This window comes from Lynx rufus, unplaced genomic scaffold, assembly GCF_022079265.1.
Source record: "Lynx rufus isolate CCGP_SWC_20201006 ecotype Redwood Valley unplaced genomic scaffold, mLynRuf1.p SCAF_16, whole genome shotgun sequence".
In the NCBI taxonomy this organism is placed as follows: Eukaryota; Metazoa; Chordata; class Mammalia; order Carnivora; family Felidae; genus Lynx; species Lynx rufus.
In genome coordinates, this window is record NW_025814830.1 from 11,502,996 (window position 1) to 11,530,792 (window position 27,797).

At 56.4% G+C, this 27,797-nt stretch overlaps 3 protein-coding genes across 10 annotated transcripts; 1 reads left to right on the forward strand and 2 right to left on the reverse strand.

Moving 5' to 3' along the window:
* The first annotated feature begins 84 nt into the window (after positions 1-84).
* RASGRP4 (RAS guanyl releasing protein 4) lies at positions 85-13,860 on the forward strand. Of its 7 annotated transcripts, XM_047078119.1 has the most exons (17): positions 85-222; positions 2,727-2,911; positions 3,338-3,443; positions 3,558-3,620; positions 4,207-4,338; positions 4,438-4,591; positions 5,748-5,921; positions 7,180-7,296; positions 8,105-8,380; positions 9,494-9,574; positions 9,653-9,757; positions 9,870-9,988; positions 10,100-10,244; positions 11,272-11,308; positions 11,413-11,547; positions 11,666-11,778; positions 12,502-13,860. In XM_047078119.1, the coding sequence occupies exons 1-17, from the start codon at positions 200-202 to the stop codon at positions 12,550-12,552; spliced, it is 2,016 nt and encodes a 671-aa protein (XP_046934075.1). In that variant the 5' UTR covers positions 85-199; the 3' UTR covers positions 12,553-13,860. The 7 variants fall into 7 exon arrangements, with proteins under 7 accessions (XP_046934075.1, XP_046934071.1, XP_046934073.1 ...); XM_047078115.1 differs by having other exon boundaries at positions 11,413-11,778; XM_047078117.1 differs by lacking the exon at positions 12,502-13,860 and having other exon boundaries at positions 11,666-12,091.
* On the reverse strand, positions 13,834-16,486 carry FAM98C (family with sequence similarity 98 member C). The gene is made up of 8 exons (XM_047078122.1): positions 16,405-16,486; positions 16,143-16,291; positions 15,929-16,063; positions 15,313-15,518; positions 14,999-15,076; positions 14,791-14,907; positions 14,278-14,445; positions 13,834-14,166 (listed from the first exon to the last, which is right to left on the reverse strand). Exons 1-8 carry the CDS (start codon positions 16,467-16,469, stop codon positions 14,023-14,025), a joined length of 1,062 nt encoding a protein of 353 aa, XP_046934078.1. The 5' UTR covers positions 16,470-16,486; the 3' UTR covers positions 13,834-14,022.
* A 4,803-nt stretch (positions 16,487-21,289) lies between these two features.
* SPRED3 (sprouty related EVH1 domain containing 3) lies at positions 21,290-26,708 on the reverse strand. Of its 2 annotated transcripts, XM_047079292.1 has the most exons (5): positions 26,532-26,708; positions 25,276-25,444; positions 25,098-25,174; positions 22,702-22,845; positions 21,290-21,955 (listed from the first exon to the last, which is right to left on the reverse strand). In XM_047079292.1, exons 1-5 carry the CDS (start codon positions 26,706-26,708, stop codon positions 21,290-21,292), a joined length of 1,233 nt encoding a protein of 410 aa, XP_046935248.1. The 2 variants fall into 2 exon arrangements, with proteins under 2 accessions (XP_046935248.1, XP_046935249.1); XM_047079293.1 differs by lacking the exon at positions 22,702-22,845.
* Between the last annotated feature and the right edge of the window lie 1,089 nt (positions 26,709-27,797).

A 27,797-nucleotide genomic window follows, 5' to 3' on the forward strand; every position in this document is an offset into this window, starting at 1 on the left:
GGGGGGAGGGGGGACCTTTGGTCTCTCCCCAGCCTCTTCCTTCCCCCTGGCCTGGGGCTGGGTGGGGAGGGGAAGTTCCTCTTTCCTTCCCAAGCACCAGAGGAGGCCCCAGCTCCCAAGGGGCTAAGAAGCTGGAGCACTGGGGAGGAGGAAGAACTGAGCCAGACTTTGGCAAGACCCCCTCCCCCCACCAGGAAGCATGAACAGGAAAGACAGCAAGAGGTGAGAGGACCCTCCCCAGGAAGACTGGGAGCACCCTAAGCGCGCCTCGGGCTGCGTGGGAAGGCCGGGGAGTACTAAGGCGGCTGGTAGGGTGTTGGGCTCCTTCAGCGACAGGAGCAGGGGCAGGGGGCACCAGGCGAAAGATGCTGCAGGGAGTCCAGAGCCGCTGGCTGGGCCAGGACTGTTTGTATGAGCCCCTGGGTCTTGTCCTCGCTGTCTCTGGAGTTTGAGCTGCTCTGTATCCTCTGCTACCCCGCCCCCACTCATCCCTGCTCCCTAGATTGGCTGTCTCTGTCCTCCCTGGGGTCCTCCTCGCTCCCCATCACAGTCGATCCCTCTCTGCCCCCTGCCCCTGGACTGGAAACTCCAGGCTCCCGCAGGGCCCTGCCCCGGGGGAGGGGAGTGTGACGCAGGGCATGGCGGCTCCCCTGCTTCTTAAACCACTCCTGGCTGCTCCAGACACTCCAGAGAGCAGCCGGTCCGCAGGTAAGGGCCTAGCAGCTTCTGGAATGGGCTTCCTGTCACCTGGGCAAGCTTGCTCTCCTGTCCTCACAGGCGTGATGGTGGCTGGGTCCCTAGCCTGGGTAGCTCCTCCGGCCTCCTCTGGCATGGCTCTGATGGGTAAAGGGGTCCCCTCCCTATAATAGCCAGCAGTTTACTGGTGGAGACCTGGCTACCTCATTTTCTGGCTGTGTGACCTTATGTAAGTCACTTAACTGCTCTGTGCCCTGGTGTCTTCCTCCCAGAAGTCCTCAGTGAGACAGTCTGACTAGTGGTTCTCAAGCCCGAGTGTGCATCAGAACGCCCTGGAGGGCTTGTAAAACACATTGCTGGGCGCCTGGCTGACACAGTCGGTGGATCATGTGACTCTTGATATCGGGATTGCGAATTCACGCCTCATGTTGGGTATAGATATTACTTAAAAATAAAAAAATCATTAAAAAAATTTTGTGTGTGTGAGAGAGACAGAGAGTGCTCACAGAGCGTGAGCGGGGGAGGGGCAGAGAAGGAGGCACAGAATCTGAAGCAGGCTCCGGGCTCTGAGCTGTCAGCACAGAGCCCGACGTGGGGCTCGAACTCACTGACCCGTGAGATCATGACCTGAGCCCAAGTCGGACACTTAACCAGCTGAGCCACCCAGGCGCCCCCAAAAGAAAAAGAAAAAGAAAAAGAAAAAAAAAAATAAAATAAATAAAAAATAAAAAGTATTCAGAACTCAGTCGATACCAGCTAACCACAGTCAATACTGATTCCCTGAACCCTTATGATGCCCCTGGGACACGGCAGTGCCTTCATTATGAGAGTCTCTGATTTCACCCCACGCCCCAGGCCTGGATTCTGGTTTGCCCCATCACTTTCTCTCTATCTCAAGTTCAACTTTCCCATCTCTGGCCACTTAACAGCCTGAGTGAACTAAGTCCTTTATTTAGCACTTCTGAAGAGCAAGGCATTGAATGTTCATAATAAATTCCTTGGGAAGGTCTCAGGACGACTCTCCTTTTTCATATGGGGAAACCGAAGCCCAGAGAAATGAAGTGACCAGCACAAAGTCACACAGCCAACATAAGTGTCTCTAATCCCATTTTGTGAGAGCCAAGGCCGTGCCACCCTGAATTCTGCTGCCTCCTTCCTCCACCACCCCTGACTCTCCATTACCCTCTTTCCCCAACTGGAACACGAGCCTCAGGGAGGCACAAGGCAGAGCGAGGGTTATTTTTAAACTTTCCTTGAAGCTGCCTCAGCCCCAGGGACCCTGCCCAGCTCTGAAGAGCCTTGGTGAGGCCACTTTGCCCCTGTATCTTCTCTCCGAATCCAGGGACCCGGGCTGGTGGCTAAGACTCAGGTCCCACCAAAGTACTGTCTTGGGGTGGGGTGTGTCACCTCAGTGGGGGCTCCAGCTGGGAGAGGGATGACAGATGGGATCTCAGGGTCTGCTGCTTTCCTGAGGGCTGGGGGAGGGAGCGGGCCGTGCTTTAGAGCAAAGGGCAATTGGGAAGAGTCTCCCTGAAGGCAGAACCTGGGGAGGACAGGAATGATTCTGGGGGGGTCTTTTCCCATGATTCTCTGGGAGGTCAAGAGTCGTCCCAGGGGTCGGCCAACAGGAAGTCTCTCCAAAATGCCTTGGGACTGTATAGTTAAGGGAAATTGGAGCCAATGCCTGGAGGAAGGAGTTCTTATGATTCCCTGTAGGGTCTGTAGTAATCCTGGGGGTCTTCTCCCATGATTTCCTGGGGGTTCAGGGTGGTCTTGAGAGTCTTTTCTCCCGATTCCCTGAGGGGGGCAGGAGTAATCCTTTCAGTTTACCTGTAAGAGAGGGCTCCCATTATCTGGAATACTGCAGGGGTTTTCTCCCATTAGTCCATGGTAGGTCAGGAGGCTTCGTCTGGGGCTTTGCCTTTGGGAAGCTTCTCCCATAATGCCTCGAGTCTTGGGGGTCAAGAAGAATTCTGAGGGTCGGCCCAAAGGAAGGGGTTCCCATGATTCCCTGGGGGGTGTGCCCACAGGAAGTCCCACCAGGAATGCCCAGCAAAGACAGGGGGGCGGGGCCGGCCCCGACAGGCCCGGCGCCACAAGACGTGCCCCAGCCCCCGGGAAATCAGCAAGGTCATGGCTTCCATGGCTCTGGGCATGCTGAATGAGGGCGGCTGCAGCGAAGATGAGCTGCTGGAGAAATGTATTCAGTCCTTCGGTGAGTGTCCCCTTCCCTGGCCAGCCTCCCTGGCCCTCAGGTGGTAAAGCACCCACCTGTCTGTAGGCCTCAGTTTGGGGGGGGCGGGGGTATAAAATGGGAGCAAGGGTGTGCGGAGTGAATCTCAAGCACTACATTAGGGATGAGAGAAACACGTGCGTTTCTTTTTCCCCGAGATGTGGAGGAGGAGGAGGTCTGATGCTATTTCCATCCACACCATGACTTGCCAGGTACTGTGCTGGTCTACGCACAGCGCAGACCAGGAAACTGAGACACCCTAAGGAGGCTAAGTGGCTTGCCCTAGTTCATGCAGGGAGTCACCGGTAGAGCCGGAGTCGGAACCAGCTAGTCCAACTGGCTGCGGAGACTCTGCAGTCTTTGGCCCAGGAGCCATTCTGACACAGAGTCCCCTCCTCCCGCCCCCAGACTCAGCTGGCAGCCTGCGCCGTGGGGACCACGTTCTCAACATGGTGCTGGCCACGCACAGCTGGGTGCTGCCTTCCACCCACCTCGCTGCCCGCCTGCTGACCTTATATCCTCCCGGGGCCATGAGCAGCGGGTGGAGGGCGGAGGGCAGAGACGGGCGGGTCTGGAAGATGGGGGCAGGGTGAGCAGGCAGGTTGACAGAGCCTTGACCGGAACTCAAGTACCAGGAAGCCACAGGGGACACACAGGAGCTGAGGCGGCTGCAGATCTGCCACCTGGTCAGGTAGGGTGGGGTCAAGAACGCTACTCCCATGACCCGGGGTCCCCACCGGCCTCCTTCCCCCAAAAACACACCTCCCGGGGATTCTCCAGCCCAATCCCCCACAGATCCAAGCCCTGCTCCCCCAAATAGCGCTTCTGAGACAGCCCCGCTTTGGTTCCTAAGACCCTCCCAGTTCTGCCCCTTAGAACCCTCACCTCTTAGAGACCCTCTCCCACCTGATGCCCAGAGACCTCTAGCTCTGATGCCCCAAACCCCCACCTCTCACATACCCCGGCCTAGCTTTTAAGACCCCCTCACCTTGTTCTCCCCAAATTTCACTCCTCAGAGGCCCCCGGCTTAGTTCCTGAGACCCCTCCACTATCCTGCTTCCTAGCAATTCCACCTCCAAGAGATCCCCCCAACTTATCTTCCACTGATCCCCCAGCCTGTGTTAAGAGGCCCCCTGTCCCGCTTCTAGAGACAGCCCTAGGCTGGGGCCTCTCCAAACCCTGACCTTCCAGAGACCCCTGGCCCGAGATTCCTCAGCCCAAGGGACCTCCTTTAGAGACCTTGCCCACCCCCACCCCTGTCTCTAAACCACCCGCAGGTACTGGCTGACCCAACACCCGGAGACAGTGCATCAAGAGCCTCAGCTAGAAGAGGTTATCGGGCGCTTCTGGGCCACTGTGGAGCAGGAGGGCAACTCTGCCCAGAGGAGCCTGGGAGACTCCTCCACCCTGTGAGTCAGCCCTCCCCACCCCCGTTCGGCCGCCTCTCTCCTCACCCTCACGTCCTCCACCCCGCACCCATCCAGTACCCTGCCCCTCTTTGCCCCCAGCCTGAGCCCCGGGGGCCCTGGCCCCCCGCCCCCTCTGAGCAGCCCAGGCCTCGGCAAAAAGCGCAAAGTGTCCTTGCTCTTCGACCACCTGGAGACGGAGGAGCTGGCTCAGCATCTCACTTACCTGGAGTTTCGCTCCTTCCAGGCTATCACGGTGAGGACGCCCTCCCCGAGCTGGGGAGGGCTAGGAGTGGGGGAGCCTCCAAGAGTCAGAGGGCCCGGGCATGGGCTTTGGGCAGGGATCTCAGACTCTCAGGATGGGTGCCAGAAGGTTCAGTAAAAGGAGTTAAGCTGACTGAGGACAGAACCCCTGGGTTCAAATCCAGCAGCCCCTCCTTATCTGTGTAACTTTGAATTCGTTTCTCAGCCTCTCTGGGACTCACGTGTCTCATTTGTAAGATGGCAGTCCCCATACCTCAGTAGATGGTCAGGAGAATTCAATTAAAATGTCCGCTTAAAAATGCTTGTCACGCTACCTGGCACAGTAGTAAGTGCTCAGAATACTTTATTAATTATTAATTTATTCGGGAGGCATTGAAGTTCACTGTGCTTCAGTTCCATTATCTATAAAAAGGGGGATTTCACAGTTCCTGCCTCGTAGGATCAGTGCCCGGTCCAGAATGAATGCTATCTGGTAGAACCATTTGAAATTGTCGTATTTTGCCATGTTTTACCTACCCAAATGATCATTTCATATGCTTCAACCTCTATATAAGTATACTTATGGTATATATAAGTGTGTGTGTGTGTGTGTGTGTGTGTGTGTATTAGCTATTGCCATCGCCACTTCAAGGGAAGGTCACCACCAGTTCCTTCATCTGGAAATATCCTGATTGTTCACACACACACATGTGCAGTACATGTGGGCATGGAATGTTGACCCCTTGAGCAGAACAAATAGAAATCGCTTTTGTGTCTCTTTGCCATTCTTCCTTTTGCTGACTGCATACCAGGCAGGTATACAGGTAGGGGCAACAGACTGGGTTCCCACCCGGACTCTCGCCTGTGTGACCCTGGGCAAGTTATCTTCTCTGTGCCTCGACAGTCTCATCTCTAAAATGTGAATAATGTAGTCACGATATTCACTTTGTAGAGTTGATGTGAGGATTAAATTAGTTAATATAACAAAGGACTGAGAACAGTGCCTGACTTTATTTAAATATTTCTCTTCAGAGGGAGAGGGCCACGGTGACGTCAAGGACATGTGACAGCCAGACTAGGGCCTCAGAGGTCACGACTGCTAGGGGGATGGGCGTGTGAGGGCAAGGCCGCGGCACCCCTGCCCACCCTGATGCCCACCTCACCCCCAGCCCCAGGATCTGCGGGGCTACGTTTTGCAGGGCTCCGTGCGGGGCTGCCCGGCCCTGGAGGGATCCGTAGGCCTCAGCAACAGCGTGTCCCGCTGGGTGCAGGTCATGGTGCTGAGCCGCCCCGGGCCGGCACAGCGCGCCCAGGTGCTGGACAAGTTCATCCAAGTGGCACAGGTGAGGCCCACCCCCAGGGACTGAGGGAACCGCCACCCGCAGTTCTCAGACCCCACCCCCCAACCCCCTTCGCATTCCTGCTGCCCTGCCCTCGGCCACAGCTGACCCGCATGAGTGGTGACGTCATCCACATCCTAGCCCCGCCCCCTCGGATCACGCCCACCCTGACTCCGCCCCCGAGGCCCCAGTCCCGAGGTTCTAAACCCGGACTGTGCGCTTCTTTCCTGGCCTGGATAGCGCCACGTCGAACGCGCCCCGGCACTCCCTTCCTTGGTCCTAGACGTAGCTGTTGACGATGCTCCCCCCCTTGCCCAAGCCCCATGCCCGAATATTCTGCCTACGGGGCAGTGAAAGCGTCTCTTCCATGCCCCCACGTTTGCGTCACCCTCACCTCGGTCTCTAGGCCCCAGCCGTCCCTTCGGCTGCATACTTCCCTCCCCATCACGTCAGGTCTGTCCTTGGCCCAGCCCCACTGTGTCACAACCCCTCTCTTCCCCTTCCCTAAATAGATACCTTCTCTCCTTTCTGGAGAAAAGGGAAGCCTCCTGCCCCCACCGTGGCCACGCCCCTTTGCGTACTTCCTCGCAGACCACGCCCTTCCTCTCGCGTCTTCCAACGCACCGCTTCGCCTGTCTGCCTGACCGCCTGTCCGGCCCCTAAGACCTGGAGGTTCTAGTGTCTGCCCCGGGCCTCCTCCGGCTGAGTGTCTTCCACTCCTCCCTGGCTCTCCCCCCCCCCCCCCCTCACAGCGACCTCTGCCCTGCAAACTTGAAAAAGAGGAGGATGAGACAGTTGCCCCTGATGCCCGGCTGACCCAACACTTGTCTCTCATGTCCTTCTGACCCTTCCATTTCACTCTGGCCCCATTCACCTCTGCCCGGTTCCTAACTCCTGCCCAGAGCCCAGGCCGTCTTGTCTCCCTGTCTGACCCCCAGGTGCCCAGCACCCTGAATCCCCCACACCTGTCTAGTCCCCAAACCTGTCCCAACTCCTCACACTCGCCTGACTACCCCCCCTCCCACCACACTGTTCTCTGAACTCACATCAGTCTATGACCTGCTCGACCCCCCCCCCCCGTTAATGCCCATATACCTGCTTGCGGCCCACCCCTGCCTGACACATCTAACCTGATGCCCACACTGGTCCATACCCACACACGCCTGACACCCCAGCTCAACATGGATGCTGTCACGTGAAACCCCATTTTGCCTATCCTCCATGTGATACCCACCATCTCAGCATCACCCTTCCTTCCTAGAGGCTCCACCAGCTACAGAATTTCAACACACTGATGGCGGTCACGGGGGGCCTGTGTCACAGTGCCATCTCCAGACTCAAGGACTCCCATGCTCATCTGAGCCCTGACAGCACCAAGGTGAACCCCCACTCTTCTCCCAGGGTTCCAGCGGTCAATTATCCTGAACCACCCCGCACTTTCTCCCAATCCCCTCCATCCACCTAGGGGCCCTGGAGCCACCTGGAGACCTTGCTCCTCCAAATCCGACAGACCCCCAGACTGTCCTCTGCCTGCCTTCCTCCCTCCTCAACCATGCATGCATCATGCGGACCCCTCTCTACTCCGTGTTTCCGGTCCTGAGCAGGACTGGAGGGAGACACGTAAGAGAGATGGTAGCAGAGAACTTGCAGTCCAGGCGGGGAGTGAAATGATGCCCCTAAGGACACCAAATTTAGGCCACCCATGGGAGGAGCATGGGTTAAGCGTGTCCTGGGAAGTGCACGGGGAGGGGGAGAGTGAGGTACTCATGAGTCCAGTGCATGGCTGAAGTCAGGATCTGGCAGGAAATTAGACTGGAGATGCCCAGGGTGGGGGATCCTGTTGAGACCTGCGAGCTGAACTAAGGTGTCTGGGCTTTATCCAGATGGCAATGGGGAGTTGGGAAGGTTTGGTAATGACGACAGCACGCACGATCAAATTTCGGTTTTGGAAAAAAATCACTAGCCTGGGGAATGGGGGATACCGAGCTTTCTGAAATGGGGACCCAAAAGGAAAAGCAGTTTGGGGGAGGAGGTTGCTGAGGCCAATGGGGGACAGGAGGGGGCTCGGGGAGCTGTCCAAAATGCCATTGGACCCCTGGGAGTCCGGAACTCACGCGGGTGGCTAAGGGAGCAGAAATGGCCTCCCCCCATAACATCCTCCCCCCCGACACGCCCCTCCCCCACAGGCCCTGCTAGAACTGTCTGAGCTCCTCGCTGCCCACAACAACTACGCCCGTTACCGCCGCACCTGGGCTGACTGCACGGGCTTCCGGCTGCCGGTACTGGGCGTGCACCTCAAAGACCTGGTGTCCCTGCATGAGGCACAGCCCGACAGGTTGCCAGACGGCCGCCTGCACCTCCCCAAACTCAACAACCTCTACCTGCGGCTGCAGGAGCTTGCAGCCCTCCAGAGGCAGCACCCGCCCTGCAGTGCCAATGAGGACCTGCTGCATCTGCTCACGGTGAGCCGCCCCGCCCCACCCCTGCCCAGGCTGGGCGCCCCTAGACTGCATCTGGAGGGTGCAGGGGTTTACAGTCCTGGGCACGGAGAGCGTCTGCACCCTTGTGGCGCCCATTCTGCAGATTGGGAAACTGAGGTCCACAGGTGAAGTCACTTGCCTGCTGTCCCACAGCAGTAAAACCTGCATTTGAACCCAAGCAGCTCAGCCTCAGAACCTGTGTGTTAACATGTTAACCACCATACTACATCCTGAGATTGAGGGTGTGCGATTCTAGCTACGTTCTATTTATATAACATAAATAACAACATATATATCCTCCCCCCCTCCTTGCCAAGGAGCTACAAATTGAGAGAGACCGGGATTCTGAAGGCCATGAGGTCTAAGACTGATTTGCAGACCTAAGACAGGACCACCAGCTACATAATTTGCAGGGCCGGCGCAAAATGAAAATGTGGGGCTCCTTGTTCAAAATTCTTAAGAATTTCAAGACGATGACAGCAGGGCATTAAATGAAATGGGGGCCCTTCAAAGTATGGGGCCTGCCTGTGAAGCTGGCCTTGCCCTGAGATGAGTGGGGCCCAAGGCCCTATGCTTTATTGATTCTAGAAGGCTATCAAGCCCAAATATTTATTGAGCACCTGCTGTGAGCCAGACACTACTTTAGGCACTTAGACTCACAGCAGTGAGCACGTCAGAAAAAACAAAGCAAAACAAAACGAAAAGAACAACAACAACAACAAAAACCTCCTGCTGTTCTTATGGGGCTGACTTCCCGGTAGTGGAGAGACAGCCAATAAAACAAAGTAAGTGAGTAAATCATATGGTCTTTCGGAGGATAAGTGCCATAGAGAAGGCCAAAGTAGGAACCAGCAAGGAAAGTGACAGGGGTTTACAATTTTAAAAAGGACCAAAGAAGGTCTCAGTGAGAAGGTGGCATTTCTGGACTAGGGAACAGGGGTGTGGAGACTGAATGGTGGCTCGGTGGGAGAGAGGACCCTAGGAGTCCCCAGAGAAGAGGGGCTTGGGAGGAGGATGAGAGTGGGGATCCGGGCAGGGTGCAGGCCGAGGGCAGAGGCTGGAGAGGAGGGTCTGTAATGCCCTGCCCACCCGCAGCTTTCCCTGGATCTCTTCTACACGGAGGACGAGATCTATGAGCTTTCTTACGCCCGGGAGCCCCGCTGCCCCAAGAGTCTGGTGAGAACTGACCCCTGACCCCTGGTCCCGGCCCCAGCCCATGCACTGACTAACTGTGCCCCTCTGTCCCTGCCCCAGCCACCCTCCCCCTTCAAAGCGCCCCTGGTGGTGGAGTGGGCCCCTGGTGTGACACCCAAGCCTGACAGGGTCACCCTGGGTCAGCACGTGGAGCAGCTGGTGGAGGTGAGGAGGGGCCGGGAGGGAAGGTATCTGTACAGTCCCGACGCAGAGGACGAGATCTAAGACTGAGGATCATGATTTGGCCTTACTCTGCCCTCCCCATGCTCCTCTGAAGTCTGTGTTCAAGAATTATGACCCTGAAGGCCGAGGAACCATCTCTCAGGAGGACTTTGAGCGATTCTCAGGCAACTTCCCCTTCGCCTGCCATGGGCTTCACCCACCGCCCCGCCCGGGGTAAGCACTCCCGACCTCTGGGTCCCCCAAAGATGAGGATGCTGGGGTTGCCGGGACTCCCGAGTCTGGGAGAAAGGGGGACAGTCATGCTGAGGTGGTCTGTGCCCCTAGGAATGGCTCCTTCACCCGAGAAGAGCTGACGGCGTACCTGCTCCGGGCCAGCGCCATCTGCTCCAAGCTGGGCCTGGCCTTCCTGCACACCTTCCATGAAGTCACCTTCCGCAAGCCCACCTTCTGTGACAGCTGCAGTGGCTTCGTGAGCACCCTGCCCCTCTATCATCACCCCTAGTGCCCATCCCCCCTGAAGAGTCCCAAGTCCTAACTCCTTACAGCCTGGACTCAAAAGGCCAGCCCTGCCCTGGAGGGCTCACAGTCCCCAAGTCCCAGATGATCCCCAAGTTCCAGAAAAGCCCCCAGGCTCGAATAATCCCCACATCCCGTGTAAACCCTGAACACTGGATATACCCAAAGTCTGGATAATGCCCAAATCCCAGATGATCTCCATCCTGGATCACTGCCAAACCATGGGTATCTAAAACTGTAGATTATCTCCAAACAGAATCAATTTCCAAGTCTTTAGGATCCAGATTAATTGAAACCCTGGATAACTTTCAGGGGCGCCTGGGTGGCGCAGTCGGTTAAGCGTCCGACTTCAGCCAGGTCACGATCTCGCGGTGCGTGAGTTCGAGCCCCGCGTCAGGCTCTGGGCTGATGGCTCAGAGCCTGGAGCCTGTTTCCGATTCTGTGTCTCCCTCTCTCTCTGCCCCTCCCCCATTCATGCTCTGTCTCTCTCTGTCCCAAAAATAAATAAATGTTGAAAAAAAAAAGAAACCCTGGATAACTTTCAAATTGAAGGTATCCTCAAATTCTGGATAATGGACAGATCTCTCAATCTCCAAACCAAAACGAATTCACATACCTTGGATTACTTTTCCAAACCTATTTTTCATTCACTAAATATTTAGTGAGTACCTCCTGTGTGTCAGGCAGTTCTAGACTTGAGGGCTGGGGAGGGGGGCTCAAGCAGGCAACAGGAAACCCAATCCCTGCCCATAGAATGTACATTTCATTCATTCCAGATTTTACTTAATTCTAATATCCTAGATGACTCCCCAGACTTGCAGTAACCTCCAAATCCCTTTAATCCCCAGATCCCCCCTTAAGCCCCTAGCCTGGAGAATTTCCCAAACCACATGGTCTCCATGCTTCCAGAGACCAACCCCACCCCCATCCACAGCCCTCTCCCCTCACCTAGGGTAACCAATTCTGCTTTCTCTTACCAGCTCTGGGGCGTCACCAAGCAAGGCTACCGCTGTCGGGGTGAGTGAGGCATCAGTGGTGGGGAAGGGATCCAGCACCTACAGGCTGGGCGACTGGGGGGCCCAGGCTGGGCCTCTGGCCGCTAACTGCTGACCTTGCCTCAGACTGTGGGCTGTGTTGCCACAAACACTGCAGAGACCGTGTGAAGGTAGAGTGTAAGAAAAGGCCAGGGGCCAAGGGCGATGTGAGCCCCCCTGGAGCCCCTGGCCCACCCACACCAGCTCCCCACGCCAGCTGTGGTAAGACCCAGGGTGTGGCAGTCCCAGGAAGGGGGCCTGGTGGATGGGGATTAACTTCAAGGTCACAAGGCCCTTCCCGTCGTAACCACGCCACCCACGCCCATCACCCCACAAACAGGCACAGGGGACAATCTCTCCTACACACTATCCCTGGAGCCGGAGACGGGGCACCATCTTCGCCATGCTTGGACTCAGACAGAGCCCCCGCACCCTTCCTGGGAACCACAGACGGTGAGGAGGGACTGCCCCCCTACCGCCAGCTGGATACAGGGGAGACCAGGCCATTTGCTTGGGGGAACCAAGGCAGATTTGGAAAAGCATAGCAAAGCAAAAAGGTGAACGAGTCCTCAACTGCTTGGGTAGGAGAGTATAGATACTGGTTAATTTCTAATGTTGAGGGAAAAATAAACATTTCAGTCTGGTGGGGTGGGAAGAGGGGCTAGCCACTAGTAGAACAGAAGAAGAATTCTGAGGGGGCACCTGGGTGGCTCAGTCGGTTAAGCATCCGACTTCAGCTCAGGGTCGTGATCTCACAGCTTGTGAGTTCGAGTCCCACGTCAGGCTCTGTGCTAACAGCTTAGAGCCTGGAGTCTGCCTCGGATTCTGTGTCTCCCTCTCTCTCTCTGCCCCTCTCCGCTTATGTTCTGTCTCTGTCTCCAAAATAAATAAACATTTAAAAAAAAGAAAAAAAAAAGAATTTTGAGGAGAAAAAAGAAAAGGACAAAGATAAGGCCAAATTCACCAGGGGCTATAATTTATGTCAGTGGAATAAATTTTACTCTTCAAAGGTACAGACCTTCAGATTGAGTTAAAAAAAAAAAAAAAAAAAAGCCAGAACATTCCTGGGGATGTTCATCCATCCACTAAACAGAAGTCTGGGTGAGGCTCCGCGCCTCGCAGTTTCTCCTAGATACCAAACACTCCCCACATCACCCAATGTCTTCCTCCTTCCAGGTGCCCCTCGAACGACGGCCCTGCCCACCCAGCCCTCCACTGAATTCCTAGACCCTGCTTGGGTCTGACCTCTCTCACCTCCCCCACAGTCAGTCCCAAGTCCTATTCTTCGGCCTCCAGCAGGACCCCCAAAGGCGTCACCTCCTTCGCATCCACACTGCCTTCAGCGAAGAGTTTGTCATTTCTTACTCCGAAAGTTTCTTCTTTTGCATCAGAGTGCCTACAACCTGTATTCTGTTTTCCTGCACTTAGCATCTGTGTGGTTTCATGGTGGATATGTTTAGACCTAAGTGTCATCTCACCGAGTCCTTACATCTCCATTTTACAGATGAGGATACTGAGGCCCAGGGAGGTTAAGCTGCTCTCTAAGGTGGCAGAGCTCCTAAGTGTTGCAGGCAGGACTCAAACCCTGTGTTCTGTCTGCCTCTAAAACGGAAGCTCCTTACCAATATGCTACCCTGGGCTTACCAATATGCTACACTGACAGCATGGGTCAGGATGGGAGGGGATAGGCTGGGCAGAGTTCCTAACTCTGGGGCTCCAGAGACAGGAGAGAAGGCTGGAGGAGAGATGGAACAGGGAGCCTGTGAACACCTGAGTCCCTCCTCTGCTCAGAGCCCTTCCACGCCTCGGTCTCACTCGGGGAAAGCCAGAGTCCTCACTGTGGCCCACCTCCCACAATCTATTTGTCACCTCTCTGACCTTACCTACCACCACCCACCCCCTTACTCATCCTGCTTCAGCTACACTGAACCCTATGGTCCCTGAACGTGCCAAAAATACTCCTACCTCAGGGCCTTTGCACTGGCAGTTCCCTCTGCCTGGAGTGCTCTTCCAGAGGCCTCCATGGCTCCCTCTTTGGGACTTAGCTCAAATGTCACCTTCTCAGTGAGGCCCCTCTGACCATACTCGAAGTTGCAATCCACCCCCAGTCCTGCTTCTGTTTTCCTGCTTTGTTTTTTCCCCAAAGTCCTTTACCCATCTGACAAACAATACTTTTTTACCTATTTATCTTGTTGAATGTCTGCTCCTCGTCACCAGAAATGTCAGCTCCAGGACAGCAGGGGTTTTTATAATCTATACTTTTCGCTACTGTATTCCTGGTGCCTAGAACGGGGCTGGCACATGGTGGGCACCTGAGAACTGTTCGTCCAATGCCGGCATGTCTCCTTCCCTATGCCCCCAGGAAGGGAAAGATGTGTTGCTAAAGAGCAAAGGACTATGAGGGTCAGAGCAACAGGGGCCTGTTGAAACCCAGTGGACATAGACACCCCTACCCCTTCTCAAACCTGAGCACCCCTGGCCTGACCCCACAGAGACAGGTCCTACAGCTGTCATAAATTAAATTTATTTTCTAGAGAACGTGGTCCTTGCTGTTGAGTGGTGGATAGGGGAAAGACATCTGGGACCTTAGGAACAGAGGATGTGGGGCCTGGGAGCCAGATGCCAAGATAAACTCTCAAAATGACTCCACAAGGATTGGCAGAGAGGATCCCCCCCCACTCGACCACCAGTTCCCCTTTACTTCTTCTTCTTCTTGCGACCCCAGCTCTGGCGGCCTGCCTTCCGCCCACCTCCGTCCTCTCTTCTGCTTTGCCAGCTGGGCATGGGAGCCTCCAGCTCATTTGGACGGCCCCCTCGGTCTGGCACGTTGCCCATAAGCACCTGAGAGTTGATCAGATTTGAGGTTCAGGGAAGAAAAATGAACACGGAGACCAGAGAGCCAAGTGTGAAGGCCAAGGATGCTGGGGACCTTCCCTACTCCCAGGTGCCCACCTTGTTGATGGCACAGCAGGTCCCTCGGCGGGCAGCCTTGCTGGTGGCTGGGACAAGACGAGACAGGTCCGCTCGGGCAGCCAGGACATGTGCGATGGAGACATCTGATTCTGGGCTCAGAGCCTCTCGAATTGGGATCAGCACTACCTTCATGGCTTCTCCTTGGGCCTGGGGAGGGGGGCATGGAAAAGGTGCCCAAGAGCCCTCCCCAGGTGGCATCTGCCATCTTGGAAGCATCTCTTTCTCCACTTAGGGTCTCACCCCCCACATCTCTAAACAAGAGCTATGTATAGTTCCGAAGACACTCCCAGCTCAAAGCTGGGAATTCTAGAATGTCCTGGGCCTCTAGATTTTAGAATGCCCTGGAGGCCCTGCCATTCTAGAGCCCCAAACCTTACAAGAATCTAAAAACCTGGTATAAGGAAATATTCCTGGCCTTCGTTCCTCCTCCCAGTACTGGTAGCCCACACAACTGGTCCTCCCTGCTCCTGCCAAGGTCCTCTATGCCCACACCTCTGCCCGATCGCTCCAGTGGAAAGCAGATGTTGTGAGGTCCAGGCGCTTGAGGAGAAGGCAGCGGCGACAGCAGTACTGATCTCTCAGCCTTTGGCACAGAGACTCCAATGCCTCCTGGGAAAAAGGCCTCAGTCATGCCAGGGGTCCCCCTGACTCTCATCTCTGGGTGAGGATGCTGTTGGCATACAGCCACACACAGTCTTACCCATCTGGGTGCGTCCAGCGGGTTGCTGAGGAGGGGCTGCAGGAATCCTGGGGGCAGGGAAGGCAGCAGCTCAGAGATCTGACGGGAGAAGGAGTCTGAGGTTGACGAGGCAGAAACCAGATGTACTTTCCGTGGATTCCAGTTCCCCATGGTCCTGAAGACCCAGGCGTCGGAATCAAGAATGGTGGTCACTGCTCTAGAAAAATATCCCCGTGGCTGGGGCACTCCTGCCAGAACCGCTTTTGGAGAAAGGACTCCCCCTACCACAAGGAAAGTGGGTGGCCCCCGGTGCGGAAGGGACTCCAGCTCTCTACCTTGTCATGCAACTCCCACAGCAGCCGGCTGGCAGCGGTCCCAGGCGTAGGTCTGGGCAGCCCTAGAGCTTGGAAGGTAAGGACCAGTTCCTGAACCACGTCATCTCCCTCCTCTGCCCCTTCCCCACAGGGCGGTGCGGGGCTGGAATCCAGCCGCGGGTACAGACGGAGGAGGCGGGCAGCCTGCAGTTCTGAACAGAGAAAGCCTAAAAGAAGGAAAAAGGAGCGGTGCAATCAAGGAGGGCTGCCACCCGACCCACCGACCCACCGGGGTCAGAAAGTTCCATCTGCTTCGCGCCTTCTAGTTCCGCCCACCTAGAACCCCGGCTCTACCTCCAGGATAAGCTCCACCCACTTCGAGACCCTGTCCCCCGCTCGCACTTCGAACCCGGCCCACATCGGAAACACCTGGCCCGCAACAGCAACCCCAACCCACTCAAACATCAGGACTTTCTCGTCAAAATTCTAACCCCACCACCGCCAACCCTCCGGTTCCGCCTCAATTCTGACTGCGCCCCCTTAGGGGAACCCTGGCTCCACCCCAAGGTGCTGAGCCCGCCCCTCTAGAGGCTGTAGCCTCGCCCACTTCCGCATCCTGGGCCAGCCCCCGGCTCACGCAGCAGGCGCAGGCACGCGCCGCGCTCCCGCAGCGCGGCCGCGCAGTCTCCGCCGCAGAGCGCGCGGTCCGGGCAATGCAACTCCCGCAGCAGGTCGGCCAACTGTCGCAGGAATTCCTCCTCTGCGCCGGGGCCTGCAGGAGGCGAGACACGTCAGGGCGCGGCGGCGACCTCCGCGGCCCCACCCCTCCGGGCCGCCCGCTCCACACGTACCGTCGCCGGCCCTCAGCACCTCCGCGCTCTCCTCCCGCTCCCGCTCCAGGGCGCCCAGAGTGGCCAGCTCCGCCGCCAGCCGCGCGCACAGCGCCCTGAAGTCTGGACACGAGGTGCCCAGCGACGTCGCCCCCGAGAAACCCTCATACCTGTGGCGGGGCCGAGGCAGCGGGAGGGGGCTGGAGAGGTCAGTAGGAATTTCTGAGGGCAAACCCGTCCCTTCCTGTGCCCCTAGCCACCACCTCCCCCCCGTTCCCCTTACCCTAAGGCTTGCAGGTCCCGGGCCACAGCGACCCACTCCCGCGCTTCCGCCTCCGCCCCCTCCATGAAAGCTTGCCTGTTCTCCAGGCGCGCGCCCCCTGCCGGCCGGAGGGAGGCCCCGCCCCAGGAGCGGCGTGCGCGCCCGGCGCCCCGCTGCGACTCCGTCCAATCGGCCCCTAAGGGCCTTCGGCGTTCCGATTGGTGCAGGAGGCAGTAGGACCCGCCCCCAGACCCGCCGGCGCGGAGACCTAGAGCGCCGCCCTTCGGGTGACTCAGTCAGGACCGTGGAATCCCCCCAGCTCTGTGAATCCCGCGCGTGCGTTCAGGATCCCAGCTGTCGCGACAGGCCAGCGGGTGTCGCTATTGCTGCAGCTTAGAAACTTCGGTTTCCTTTTTCTCATCCTCCCTCAGATGCCCTCTGCTCTTGAAGCACCCTAGACCAAGTGTTGTCCTCCCAGCTCCGCTCCAAATGCAGAAACTTGTTTCCACCATTCCAACTGAGGGTTGGAATTCTGTCAGGGACTCAGGAAGCCCGGCTCACCCCCTCACACACGCACCCCCAACAGAGCGAGGCCCTCCTTCTCATCGATCACAATGCAGGAGTTGGGCCCTCACCCCTCTGGCTCCCTAGGCCTTGGAAAGGGAGCAGGTGCAATATCCCGTCGTGGTTAAGAGATTGCACCCTGGGTTAGGATTTGGGTTTGAGTCCACCACTCACCACCTGTGTCTCCCTGCCAAATTGCTTCCTAGCTGTACAAGGATAAAACTAGTCGTGAGAATGAGTCCTGTACGTACATGTTTAGTAGACATCCCGGGGTACTCAGTAACTAACAACATATATTGAATATTTTGTGTGTGCTACTAAAGCATCTCAGATCCATTTTAGGGAGGAGAAACATGAGGTTCAGAGAGGATACGGCCGAGAGAATGTGTGGTGGTGCCAGGACTCAAACTCAGACCTGATCCTGAAGTCCTTGCTTTTAATCACTTAACCTAGTACTGCTGTTAGGACCGCTACTGTTTTTGTTGCTGTTGTTAAAATCATGACTTAATCCTGCATGCTCCTGCCTACCCCAAGGCTGGGTACTTGGGACCATTTGTTGACTTTAACAAGACATTAAAGATTGCTCAAGTTGGAACCTTGGAATCACAGCCTTGATTCCTTTCCTTTTTTTTTTTTTTTTTGTAAACTCTTTAAGTTGGTGGATTCTGTCTTCAAAATAGATCCGTTATCTTGCCCACTTCTCCCTGCCTCCACTGTTCTCACGCAGATGTTGGTGCCGGTCTCCCCCTGGGCCATCACAGCAGCCGCCTCTCCATCTCCCTCCCACCCACTCCCAGTGTCTGCCCCGCAGGCGGCCAGGGGGAACGTGTAAACACCTGAGTCAGGTCACATCCCTCCCATGCTTGGAGCCTTCCTGTATCTCCATCACACTCAGGGTGAACACCAAAGTCCATGCGATGGCTTGCAAGGACCCGCACAGGTCTGCCCTCATCCCTGAAGTATCTTCCTCCTTGCTTCCTCCCCCCCCCCCAGAAACTCACTCCCCGATGTCCCTCAGACTTACCAGACATGCTCCTCCCCCAGGGCTTTGCAGGGAACAGTTCCCCTTTACCTAGAATGTCCCTGCAGACGTCCGCAGGACTCCCTCACCTTCGAGGCTTTGTCCAGATGTCAGCTCCTCAGTGAGGCATCCCTGACCACCCTGGCTAAAAATGACTGTACCCCCCTCTCCACTTTATTCTTCTCTATAGTACACATCATTTCGAACATGTCATTTACTGTCTCCTCCACGATAAAGTTCAGAAGTTTCTTGTGGGAAAGGGGTTTTGTCTGTTCTGTTCACTGCTTCATCCTCAGTGCCTAGGACAGGGCCTGGCATATAATGGGTGTACAGTAAATGTACCTGAGTGACTGAAATGTGTGCAACTCAGCCGGAGGGCCTGCCTGGGACTAAAGAAAGTGGAGAAAGGATGAATTGGGTAGGAGACTGGCTTGGTGTTCAGGAAGGTGATGGATGGGGTGTGTCAATGCAAATAAAGGACACAGGCTGAGACTTTGTCACAGACGTTTCTTGGAGCGAATATTTCATGCCCCCTCCCCAATGACAAGGCTGGGTCTTTGGCCCCCATCCTCCCCCACCACTGCAGCCTGCACTGATAACAATATTGAGGTCACAGACTGGCTTGGAATCGAGATCAGGAAGATAAATGTCGGGGTGCCTCCCCCAAATCTGGGGGCCAAGCATCCAATCTGAGGGGCAGGCAGCTGGGAAATTGGGCCTGGGGGCTCCAGGGTCTGAGGTCTTCCTGGCTCCCAGGGTCAGCCCTCCACGCACCCCTGATTTGGGGGTGATGAAGAGGAATCATGGATCAGAGGTGGGTATCAGCAGGGAGCAGGACTGGGAGACCTGGGAGAGGCGGTGCTGGGAGGTGGGGGCCGGGGGAACCTTCCCCGGCTCCCACCGCTTCATCCGCAGATCCCACAGCACCTTACAGCACTCTGGTCCCCGTCCCACCCCTCCCCAAAACGAGGTAGGTTAAGAATGGAGCTTCCCCCCGCCCACCACGGAAGGGAGGAGACCGAGGCACAGAGAGGGGGATGGGGACCCAGGCTGCCCCAGCCCCCGGTCCCTCCGCCCTCAGCTCTGGTGGGTCTGACAGTGATGAGAGCTGGGCAGAGTGGGGATGGGAGGGACATCCCCCTATTCTCTCACCCATCCCAGGGTCTGGTTGGGAGAGCTGAATCTCACAGGTTCCGGATGTAATAAATAGTTAATAATTTAAAGGAAGTGACAGAAGGATCTAGCCCTCTGACCCCCTTGACCTATCCCTTGAACTCCTACAAGGTCATCCAAGTCTGGGTAATGAAGAAAGGTAAGTGCACATTTCCAGATGCTTGGGACCAGATGCAGGTCCCAAGCCCACAGAGCATTGAGATTGTCTTGCTCCAAGACCTTGATCCTCCCATTCAGGCCATCAGATCTGAGGTACCCTGGAAGTCCCATCCCACTCTGGAGAGAGACTGTGACATCCCCCTTGCCCAGAAGAGGGATCACAGAGGGCCACGAAATAGGCTGTCAAACTTAGCAAAGCAATCCCCAACTCTGATATGGAAGGGAAGGGGTTAACAGGGCAGAACAGAAGAAGTTTGGACTAGGACTTGGGCTCAAGGTCGGGCTTGGGGCTGAGTGCAAGGGGTGTGCATGTGTGTCTGTGTGTGTGTGTGTGTGTGTGTGTGTGTGTGTGTGTAGATTCATAGCTAGCCTAAAAAGTGACTTTGTGCACAGTGTAGCCAGCAGAGTGCAGTGTGAATTCCAGCCACACCCCCACCTTGACTGTGTGGCTTTGATTAGTGAACAGCTTGCACAATCATCTACGGCAATGCTAGGTCCTAAAGATGGGAGTGGGGGAGCTCTGGGGTAGTTCTGGAATTCAGAAACATGAGCTCAAAATGTTTGTTTTTTACCCTAGTAAAAGGGTAGTTCTGTGAGATGCTGGGGGCTTGGGCTGGGATCCTTAGGACTTGAATTCAGAGGTCTGGGACCTTGGGGTTTCAGGGGCTTATAGACATCAGGATTCAAGGGCAGCAGGTCTTGGGGAATATCAGGCTTAAGAGGCTTGAGTCCAAAGAAATCTGGGATCTGAAGGTGCTATGGCCCTGGGGCACTTCAGTTCTGTCTCTGGTATGGAGGGACCAAGGTCTTGAGCAGGGACAATCCCAATGTTGTGTAGGCTTGAGCCCTGAATTTGGGGTATCAATGGCACCTTGGGGTCTTGGGACCAGTGCTCCCAAAGCACCTTGGGGTCGCTCAGGGGCTGGGGGCCAAGGGGTCAGAGGTCTGGGTTGCCGTGAACATCCCATCTTCTGGGAGCTGGGCTTCCAGCCTTTAGGGAATTGAGGATCTGTGGATACAAAGCAGCCAAAGATTCCAGACTATTATGGGGCTTGAAATCCAAGTCTAATGGGTTTTGAAAAAGGGTTATCCGAGGACTTGGGACCAGTGTCTTGGGCCCCAAGGTGTTGGTGGCCTTCAGTACTACATAGGGGAGTACGAGGCACATCAGAGTCCCATATAGGAGATCCAAAGCTCCTTGGAACACTGCCTTGGGGTGGGTGGGTCTACAGAGGTCTTTGGTCCTTGGCTCCCAGAGCATCTTGGAGTCTGACATCTGGATCTTGGTTGGGGGGAATGGGAGAGACTCTGAGATGGGTCTCCCAAGTCATCTTGGTCAGAGAACATCTGTTTGGGCATATCGAACGACTCAGGGCATTGTAAGAGAGTTTGGTGTCTCAGGGGTCCTGGAGGCTACAAGAACATCTCAGATATGGGTGCCCCAAGTTTTAGGTGAGCATTCGGTGACCATCTGGGGTGAATCTGTGTTCTATGGTCTCAAGATCTGGGAGGAATCATATACAGGCAGGGTCGGGTACTGGTAACTCCTGACTAACTCCGGGGCTGTAATCTGAGGGTTCATGGCGTCAGGCATGATAGGGTCTGTGTTGGTTATTTGAACAGGGAGTTGGGGTTCAGGGCCCTGCATCTCTCAGGGATACAGATGCTCCCCAGCCTGCCCGAGGTGTAGAGTCTGGGGGATGCCTGGAGTCTCCTCAGTCTAGGTCAGGGAGGGGATGGCGGCAGGATGGGGACACCAGAACTCAGGATGCCTGGGACCTCTTGGACAGACATCCCAATGAAGCTGGGTCTGGGGTCTCTCAGTCCTAGATTTGGGGTCCAGGTTCCAGGTCTGGGGTCTCTCAATCCAAACTCAAGCTCCAAGTTCCGGGTGTGCCTAGGTTTGGGTTTGGGGTCCGAACAGAGTCCAGGGTCCTGGACCCTCAATTTTGGGTCCTCGGTGCAGCTACTGGACCCACCAGGCCGTCCTCACCGCGCCGCCTCCTCGTGGCGACCCCCGCAGCCAGCGCAGCCACATCGTGCCGCGACCCAGTGGCATGCGCGCAGGGGCGCATAGCAGCAGAGGCAGGGCACCGCCAGGGAGAGGGCGGCCAGCGCGGCCCAGCGCGCGGCGGGACGCGGGTGGCCCGGCTCGCAGGCGCACGGGTCCGAGAAGTCGCCCTCGGCGTCTGACAGGCAGTGGTAGAGCAAGCTCTCGGCGCACCACAGGCAACTGAGCCGGCGCACCAGCAGGCGACCCGGGTCCGGGGCCTCCGCGCAGCGGCCACCACGCCCGTCAGCTCGGCGGCGGAAGAGCGCACGGCAGTGCACGCAGCGCGCCGCCTCCTCTGCCTCCGGGGAGGCCTTGGCCGGCGCAGGGGCAGGGCCGGGGCCGGGTGGTGGGCGAGCCGGGGGCGCTGGGGGCGCAGCCTCGGCGAGGGGGGCGGGTAGCGCGGTGGGAGGCCCCAGGGCTGCACCCCTCAACGCGCCGGTCTTGGCGAAGCGCACGACGCAGGTGGACAGGGCGAGGGGTGCGGGCGGCCCAGCGCGCCGATAATCCTCATAGCCACGGCCGCCCCAGCCCGGGCCCCCTACCCCGGCCAGGGGCTCTGAGGGCTCCGGAATCCCCGTGAACGGTAGGAGCGGAGGGTAGCTCTGCGGGACGAAGGGACAGGAGAACAGGTTAGCAGGGTCTGTGACCCCCACACTCCACCACAATCCATCCCAGTCGCAGAAGACTTGAGAATCCAAAGACCCCCGCCTCAGGCCTCATTCATCCTAGGAGGCTGTCCTGGGATCCTGAGTGTGTGGGTCCGGCCCTCAGCCCACTCCTCTCACAGGGGACAGAGGATATCAAAGAACAGACCAAAGGCACCAAGCCTGCACCTTAAGGACCCAGTGGTCCAGGCTCCCAGGCCTGTCCTTTCTCAAGACTCAGGAAGTCCCAGCTCCCAGATCTGGGAGCTCTGGACCCCCAGCCATCTCCTCCTTCAGGAGGCAGGAATCTGGTCCCCAGGGAGCTTTAACCTCCTTGGATACCATGGCCCTCCTAACAAATTAAGCAGTCTAAAGAACTCCTTCCATGAGTACAAAAAACTCCCTCATATACTCGAAGAATTGTCCCAGCCGTCCCCCAAACCCTTGAGTTCAGAACTCAGAACTTTCTAAAATCTTCAAGAGCGCAGGAGACACGGGAAGCCCTCACCCAACCCTCGGAAGGACCGAAGTCTCCAAGCACCCTCCCACCACGACTGCCATCAGTTCAAGTCAGCCGGCCCCCAGGATCTGTTTGTGGCTTTCTTGCCCTTCTGGGGGTCTCAGCTCCCGCCTACCTCGGGGCCCAGCACCCTGCCCCGCTTCACCCAGAGCCCCAGACTTCTGCTGGAGGTCAGAGGTCGCACCTGAGCGGAGGAGCGCCGGCGCTGGGGGGACGTGGCCGGCCCGAAGCCAGAAGCTGACTCCACAGTGATGATAGTGGCCGCCGCGGCGGTGGGAGGCGTCTCCTGGTGGCTGTGACTGGAGGAGGACTCGCTGTCCACATGGGACTGGAGGAGATTGGCGGCCTCAGAGCCGAACCCCCGGCACAGCCGATGCCCTCACATAGACCCCCTCCCGTGGCGAGCGAGGGCTCTGCGGCCAGACAGGCCTCGGTTCAAGCCCCGGCTCTGCCACTGACTGGTTGTGTGACCTCCGGCAAGTGAGCTCATCTCTTTGAGCCTCAGTTTCCTTCTCTGCAAAATGGGGATCGTAATAGTGTCTATTCATAAGGATGTGGTTAGGGCCCACTGTAAAGGGCATGAGGATGCCTGAAGTATGGGGAGACTGGAAACGGTTATTGTTATTTGACCCCCTCTTCTTATCTGCTCAGCTCACCAACCTATAGAACATCAAAACATCCTCCCTTCCCAGAACCCCTCTCCCTTGGCTGGCCAGCCACCTTCCTGCCTCATTCCCACCACCACATCTTTACGGGGGCAGCTTCACCCACCAGGAATGTTCTCCTTCCTCACCCAAACCAACCGTCCCTTACAAACGGAAACGTCACTTCTCAGACCTCGGACTCTTTTCTGTAGCTTGGGGATCATTCTGACTTCATCCATTACTAGCTTCAGTAAACATTCATTGAGCACCCATGACATGCCAGGCTCACAAAGGCCACTGTGAGGACGTAAGACGGAGCGTGGAAAGTACAGCATAACTCTCAGAGAGCGGAAAGTACAGTGAGCACTCAGTACGTGGGAACTGTCTGCGTGATTTGGGTAGCCCCACCCACATCTTCCCCTGACCCTGGGACTCCGGCTTTTCTGCCCCGGGAACCAGTTTTGTTCTCCTAAGTCTCAGCAACTCCCACTGTTCCCAGCAAATGCCAAATCGCGTCTGACATTATGTGCATTTATTCATTCAATAAATTTATTCGACACATATTTACTGAACACTTACTGTATACCAGGCACTGTTTTAGGCATTGGAGATGCAGCAAGAAAGCAACAAAAGATCTTTGCCTCCTGGAGCTGGCATTCTAGCACAGGAGACAGGCAATACGCTAACAGGTAAGAAAATTGTCTATTTAGAAAGGAAATAGGGGAAATATCTAGAAGATGGGGAAAAAATTAGAACAGGATAAGGAGCATTGGAAGACGCGATTTTTAAACAGCTTACTCCGGAAAGGCGATATGTGTATAAAACCCTGAAGGAAATAAGGGGACGAGCCATGTGGAAATTTGGGGAAGAGTATTCCAAGACAGAAGGAACAGCGGTGCAAAGACCCCGAGACAGGAACGTGTCTGCTGTGTAGGAGTAACAGTGAGGAGGCTAGTGTGGCTGGAACAGAGTGAGCAAAACGGAGGATAGGAGGCCGGACGCTATGGGATCTTACATGCTTTGTCCTTTACCCTGAGTGAGATGGAGCCCTGGAAGGGGTCTGAGTAGAGGAATGGCCATGATCTGACTCAGATATCAATAGCATCTCTCTGGCCGTGTGGGGGGAACTTCCAGGCAGTAGGGAAGAGGAGGGGGGCAGTTGGCAATAGGAAGCTGGTGGGAATGCTGCAGCTGGAGGGTGAGGCTGGACATTCAAATTCTAATCATTTTCAAAGGGAGGCCAATATTTGATGACAGATTGGATGAGGGGCATAAAAAAGGAGAAAAGTCAGGGATGAGTTCAAGGATTATACCCTGAATAACTAGAAGGCTGGACTTGTCATTAATTTGTTTACTGTAAAAGATAGTTTATCTTTAAAAAAAAAAAAAAGTTTCTGCCTTGGGGCGCCTGGGTGTCTCGGTCGGTGGAGCATTTGACTTTTTATTTCGGTTCGGGTCATGATCCCAGGGTCATGAGATTGAGTCCCGCGTGGGGCTCTACACTGAGTTTGGGGCCTGCTTAAGATTCTCTCTCTTTCTCCCTCTGCCCCTCTCCCCCGCTCACGCGTGTACGCTCTCTCTCTCTCTCTCTCTCACTCGCTCTAAAGTAAATTTTTTAAAAAAATTTCTGCCTTTCCACAGTAGAATAGAAGCTCCATGAGGAAAGGGACTTTGTTTTGTTCACTGATGTATCCCCAGTGCCTAAAACACTACTTACTGAAGGTGCTCAATAAATACCCTTGAGTGAATGTGTGACCCACGACAGAATGGGAAAACAAGGATAGCTGGCATTAAGTTGACACTAACAGTCCGGGCCCAGATTTGTGTCCCCCGCATGTGGCATGGTGCCTGATATACAGAGATGCTCAAGAATGTTTGTAGGATAGAGACAGCCCCCCGGCACCCCCAGCAGAGCCGTGTCCTGGAGGAGACTCACCGTCAGAGGGCAGGGAGTCTCTGCGGTGTCCTGGGAAGGGGAGGAGGAAGAGGAGGAGGAAGAGGGGGTGAGCGAGCCTGGGGCAAGGAGAGAGGCAGACAGTGAGCTCCCCAGGCCGGGCTCCAGATTCTCCCACCCCTCCACCCCATCCTCCAGTACCACGGCCTGCACTGCTCACCTCGCCCCAGTGCAGCCAGTGCAGCCAGCAGGCTCTTCTGGAACTCGTCCGCTTCTGCGGGACTCTGAAACGTCAGCCCAAACTTGCAGTCGCCCAGGCTCCAGTGATGGAAGATGGGGTTCACCTTGTTGTAAACCAAGCCTGGCCTCAGGGTACACTCCAAGGTGGTCTGAGGGGGCAGGGAGGGGGCAGGTCAGACACCCCCTTCCAGACATGCCTGCGTCTTCCTCTTAACCCTCAGTCTATCTGCATACCTAAGCATCCCCCAAACTTCGTTTCTCAACCCTAGGTGTACCCTTGAACCCTGATCGACACCCCAACACCACTCCCCAATTTTATTGAGCACACCTCTGATGCTCCAATATTTCCCCCAAGCCCTTGGTCGCCACATTTTCCTTTTCCTAGTAGCCCCTTCTGATAACCCAACATCCCTCCTTCTGACTCAATAACACCCCCCCCAAACATTGCTGAACATCTCAAGGTATTACTATTAATCTCCTTCTGATGCCCCAATAATCTCCCAAAACACTACCCCCAAATTCTTGTCAAACTCCCATAGATTTCCCCCTCAGATGCTGGTCAACGCCCTAGATGTTTCCTCATATCCTGGCCCAACGTCACTGTATTCCTTCACACCATTTCAAATCCCCCTACGTTGTTCCTTCTGACCTCGGCTCTGAGATGCAACCCATCCCCCAAGCCTTTTCAAACAATCCACGTCTTTCTGCCACATCCCCAGCTGAAACTTTGACAGTGTCCTTCCAGCTCATGCCAGACAGCCCAGGATACTCCTGCTGAACCCACATATAGGACTGGAAACCCTATTTGACGCTTCCAGATGGTTCCCCACCAAATGCCTCCGTATATTTAGAGCAGACAGGGGCCAGTGGTGTAGGGCCTCCTGGCAAGGATCTCTGAGCAAGATGGAGCCACAGGAGGGTTCTGAGTCAGGGGTCAGCAGGGCCCCTGTGGAACAGACTGCGGTTGAGGGAGAGAGCAGGAGCAGGGCGAGGCCAGTGAGGAGGCTGCTGTGATAGCCCTCCAGGCAACGGCAGTGGACAGGACCTGCCGAATACCCCAGATATTCCCCAAACTCCCAGTTCTTATCCAAAGACAGGTATTCACTTCCAAACCACATCCCACACCCCAGGTTGATTCTGGGCTGGGAGACGACCTCACCTCACCTCTGCACTCCCAGCCCCATCCCCTTACTTCCCCATGCCCCCACCCTACCCCCACGCCCCGGGGTGGCTCACTTTCTGGTCCCGAAGGCGCTCCCCGTGGATGACGTAGTGCCCCTGGCGGGCCCCCCCCTCGGGCCTGGCCCCTCGGACCCGACAAACGCTCACCTGGCTGAGGCCCCCGCCCCCCACAGGCAGCCAGCCCCCACTGGAGTCATCTCGGGCCATCACCACGGCTCGGACCTGAACCATGTACCTGCGGGAGGTGGGGAGACAGGGACAAAGTCAGTGAGCTCCGATCCTGCTCTGCCATTCAGCGTTCGCCCCAAGCCTCATCTCCCTCTTCTTCCCTCGCATCTGGATCCGCTGCACCGTCAGGCCCCGATTCTCACCTTCCCTTACATACCTGCCTCTCCCCCCACCCCCAATGCCCACCTTCTTCCAGCATGGCTTCTTTCCTCGTCATGCCACCTCTTTTCTCCCATGCTTACCTTCTCCGTATCCACCTTTTCTCTCCGCACCCACCTTCGTCCCTTTCCCCATCGTTCCCATCCTGACCCCCACAGCCCCAGTTTTCCACTTCCCTTCCCCCTCCCTGCTCTTCCCCTATCAACCCAGTCTCCTTCTCATCCCTCAGCACATTCCCACAGCCCCACCCATCATTCCCCCTCACAGCTGGGTGCCTGCGCATATGTATTTTCTTAGAGCCCGTCAACTCAGCTCCAGATCCCCCTACACTGCCTCCACACTCGGCCGCCCAGGCCACTGGCTGGGTGAGAAACCCAGGCTCTCTTCCCCCCACCCCTTCCCGGATTTATGAATGAGACCGGATGCAAAGCTCACTGAGTCACCCAGCAACGGGAGATGGGCAGGGAGCAGGGAGACAACCAGAAATGGCCAGAGAGAGGCCGAAAGGGAGATGGAGGCAGAGGAAGCCAGAAACGGACGACCGAGACACAACCAGAGTGCATTTCATTCACAAAAATCAAGCCTGCTCCCTCAGGTCCCAGCCCAGGGAAGGCAAGGGAGAGAGACTGAGGGGAGGTGGAGAATTGATCCCTCCTCCTCCCCCTCCCCGCCCCAGCATCCTTCAGAACCATCTTACCCCGCCCCCCAGCTCAGGGGACGTAGCCCTCCGCCCAGTAATCGTGATCAGCGTCCAGCCCCTCACTACCACCTAGCGCAGGGACCCTGGCGTCTGAACCTTAGGGACCCAGGCAGCGAGCTCTAGCCCCTTCCCCCACCTGCAGGCTGCCGGTTTTCCCCAGCCCTTCGGGAGGGTAAGGGGCGGTCGCAGCGCCCCCAGCCCCCTTTTCTCAATGGGATGGGATTTTGTGAATG

Excerpts from the sequence above, each read along its gene's own strand:
- SPRED3 (XM_047079292.1), bottom strand. The coding sequence starts at position 26,708 with ATGGTTCAGGTCCGAGCCGTGGTGATGGCCCGAGATGACTCCAGTGGG. Across the intron at positions 22,846-25,097 it reads AGACTCCCTGCCCTCTGACG|TCCCATGTGGACAGCGAGTC; the intron begins GTGAGTCTCCTC and ends AATCTCCTCCAG. Across the intron at positions 21,956-22,701 it reads GCCGGCGCTCCTCCGCTCAG|AGCTACCCTCCGCTCCTACC; the intron begins GTGCGACCTCTG and ends TTCGTCCCGCAG.
- FAM98C (XM_047078122.1), bottom strand. The coding sequence starts at position 16,469 with ATGGAGGGGGCGGAGGCGGAAGCGCGGGAGTGGGTCGCTGTGGCCCGG. Across the intron at positions 16,292-16,404 it reads CGGGACCTGCAAGCCTTAGG|GTATGAGGGTTTCTCGGGGG; the intron begins GTAAGGGGAACG and ends GCCCCGCCACAG. Across the intron at positions 14,446-14,790 it reads ACTGGAGCGATCGGGCAGAG|GCCCAAGGAGAAGCCATGAA; the intron begins GTGTGGGCATAG and ends CCCCCTCCCCAG.
- RASGRP4 (XM_047078114.1), top strand. The coding sequence starts at position 200 with ATGAACAGGAAAGACAGCAAGAG. Across the intron at positions 5,922-7,179 it reads AGTTCATCCAAGTGGCACAG|AGGCTCCACCAGCTACAGAA; the intron begins GTGAGGCCCACC and ends CTTCCTTCCTAG. Across the intron at positions 11,309-11,412 it reads GCAAGGCTACCGCTGTCGGG|ACTGTGGGCTGTGTTGCCAC; the intron begins GTGAGTGAGGCA and ends ACCTTGCCTCAG.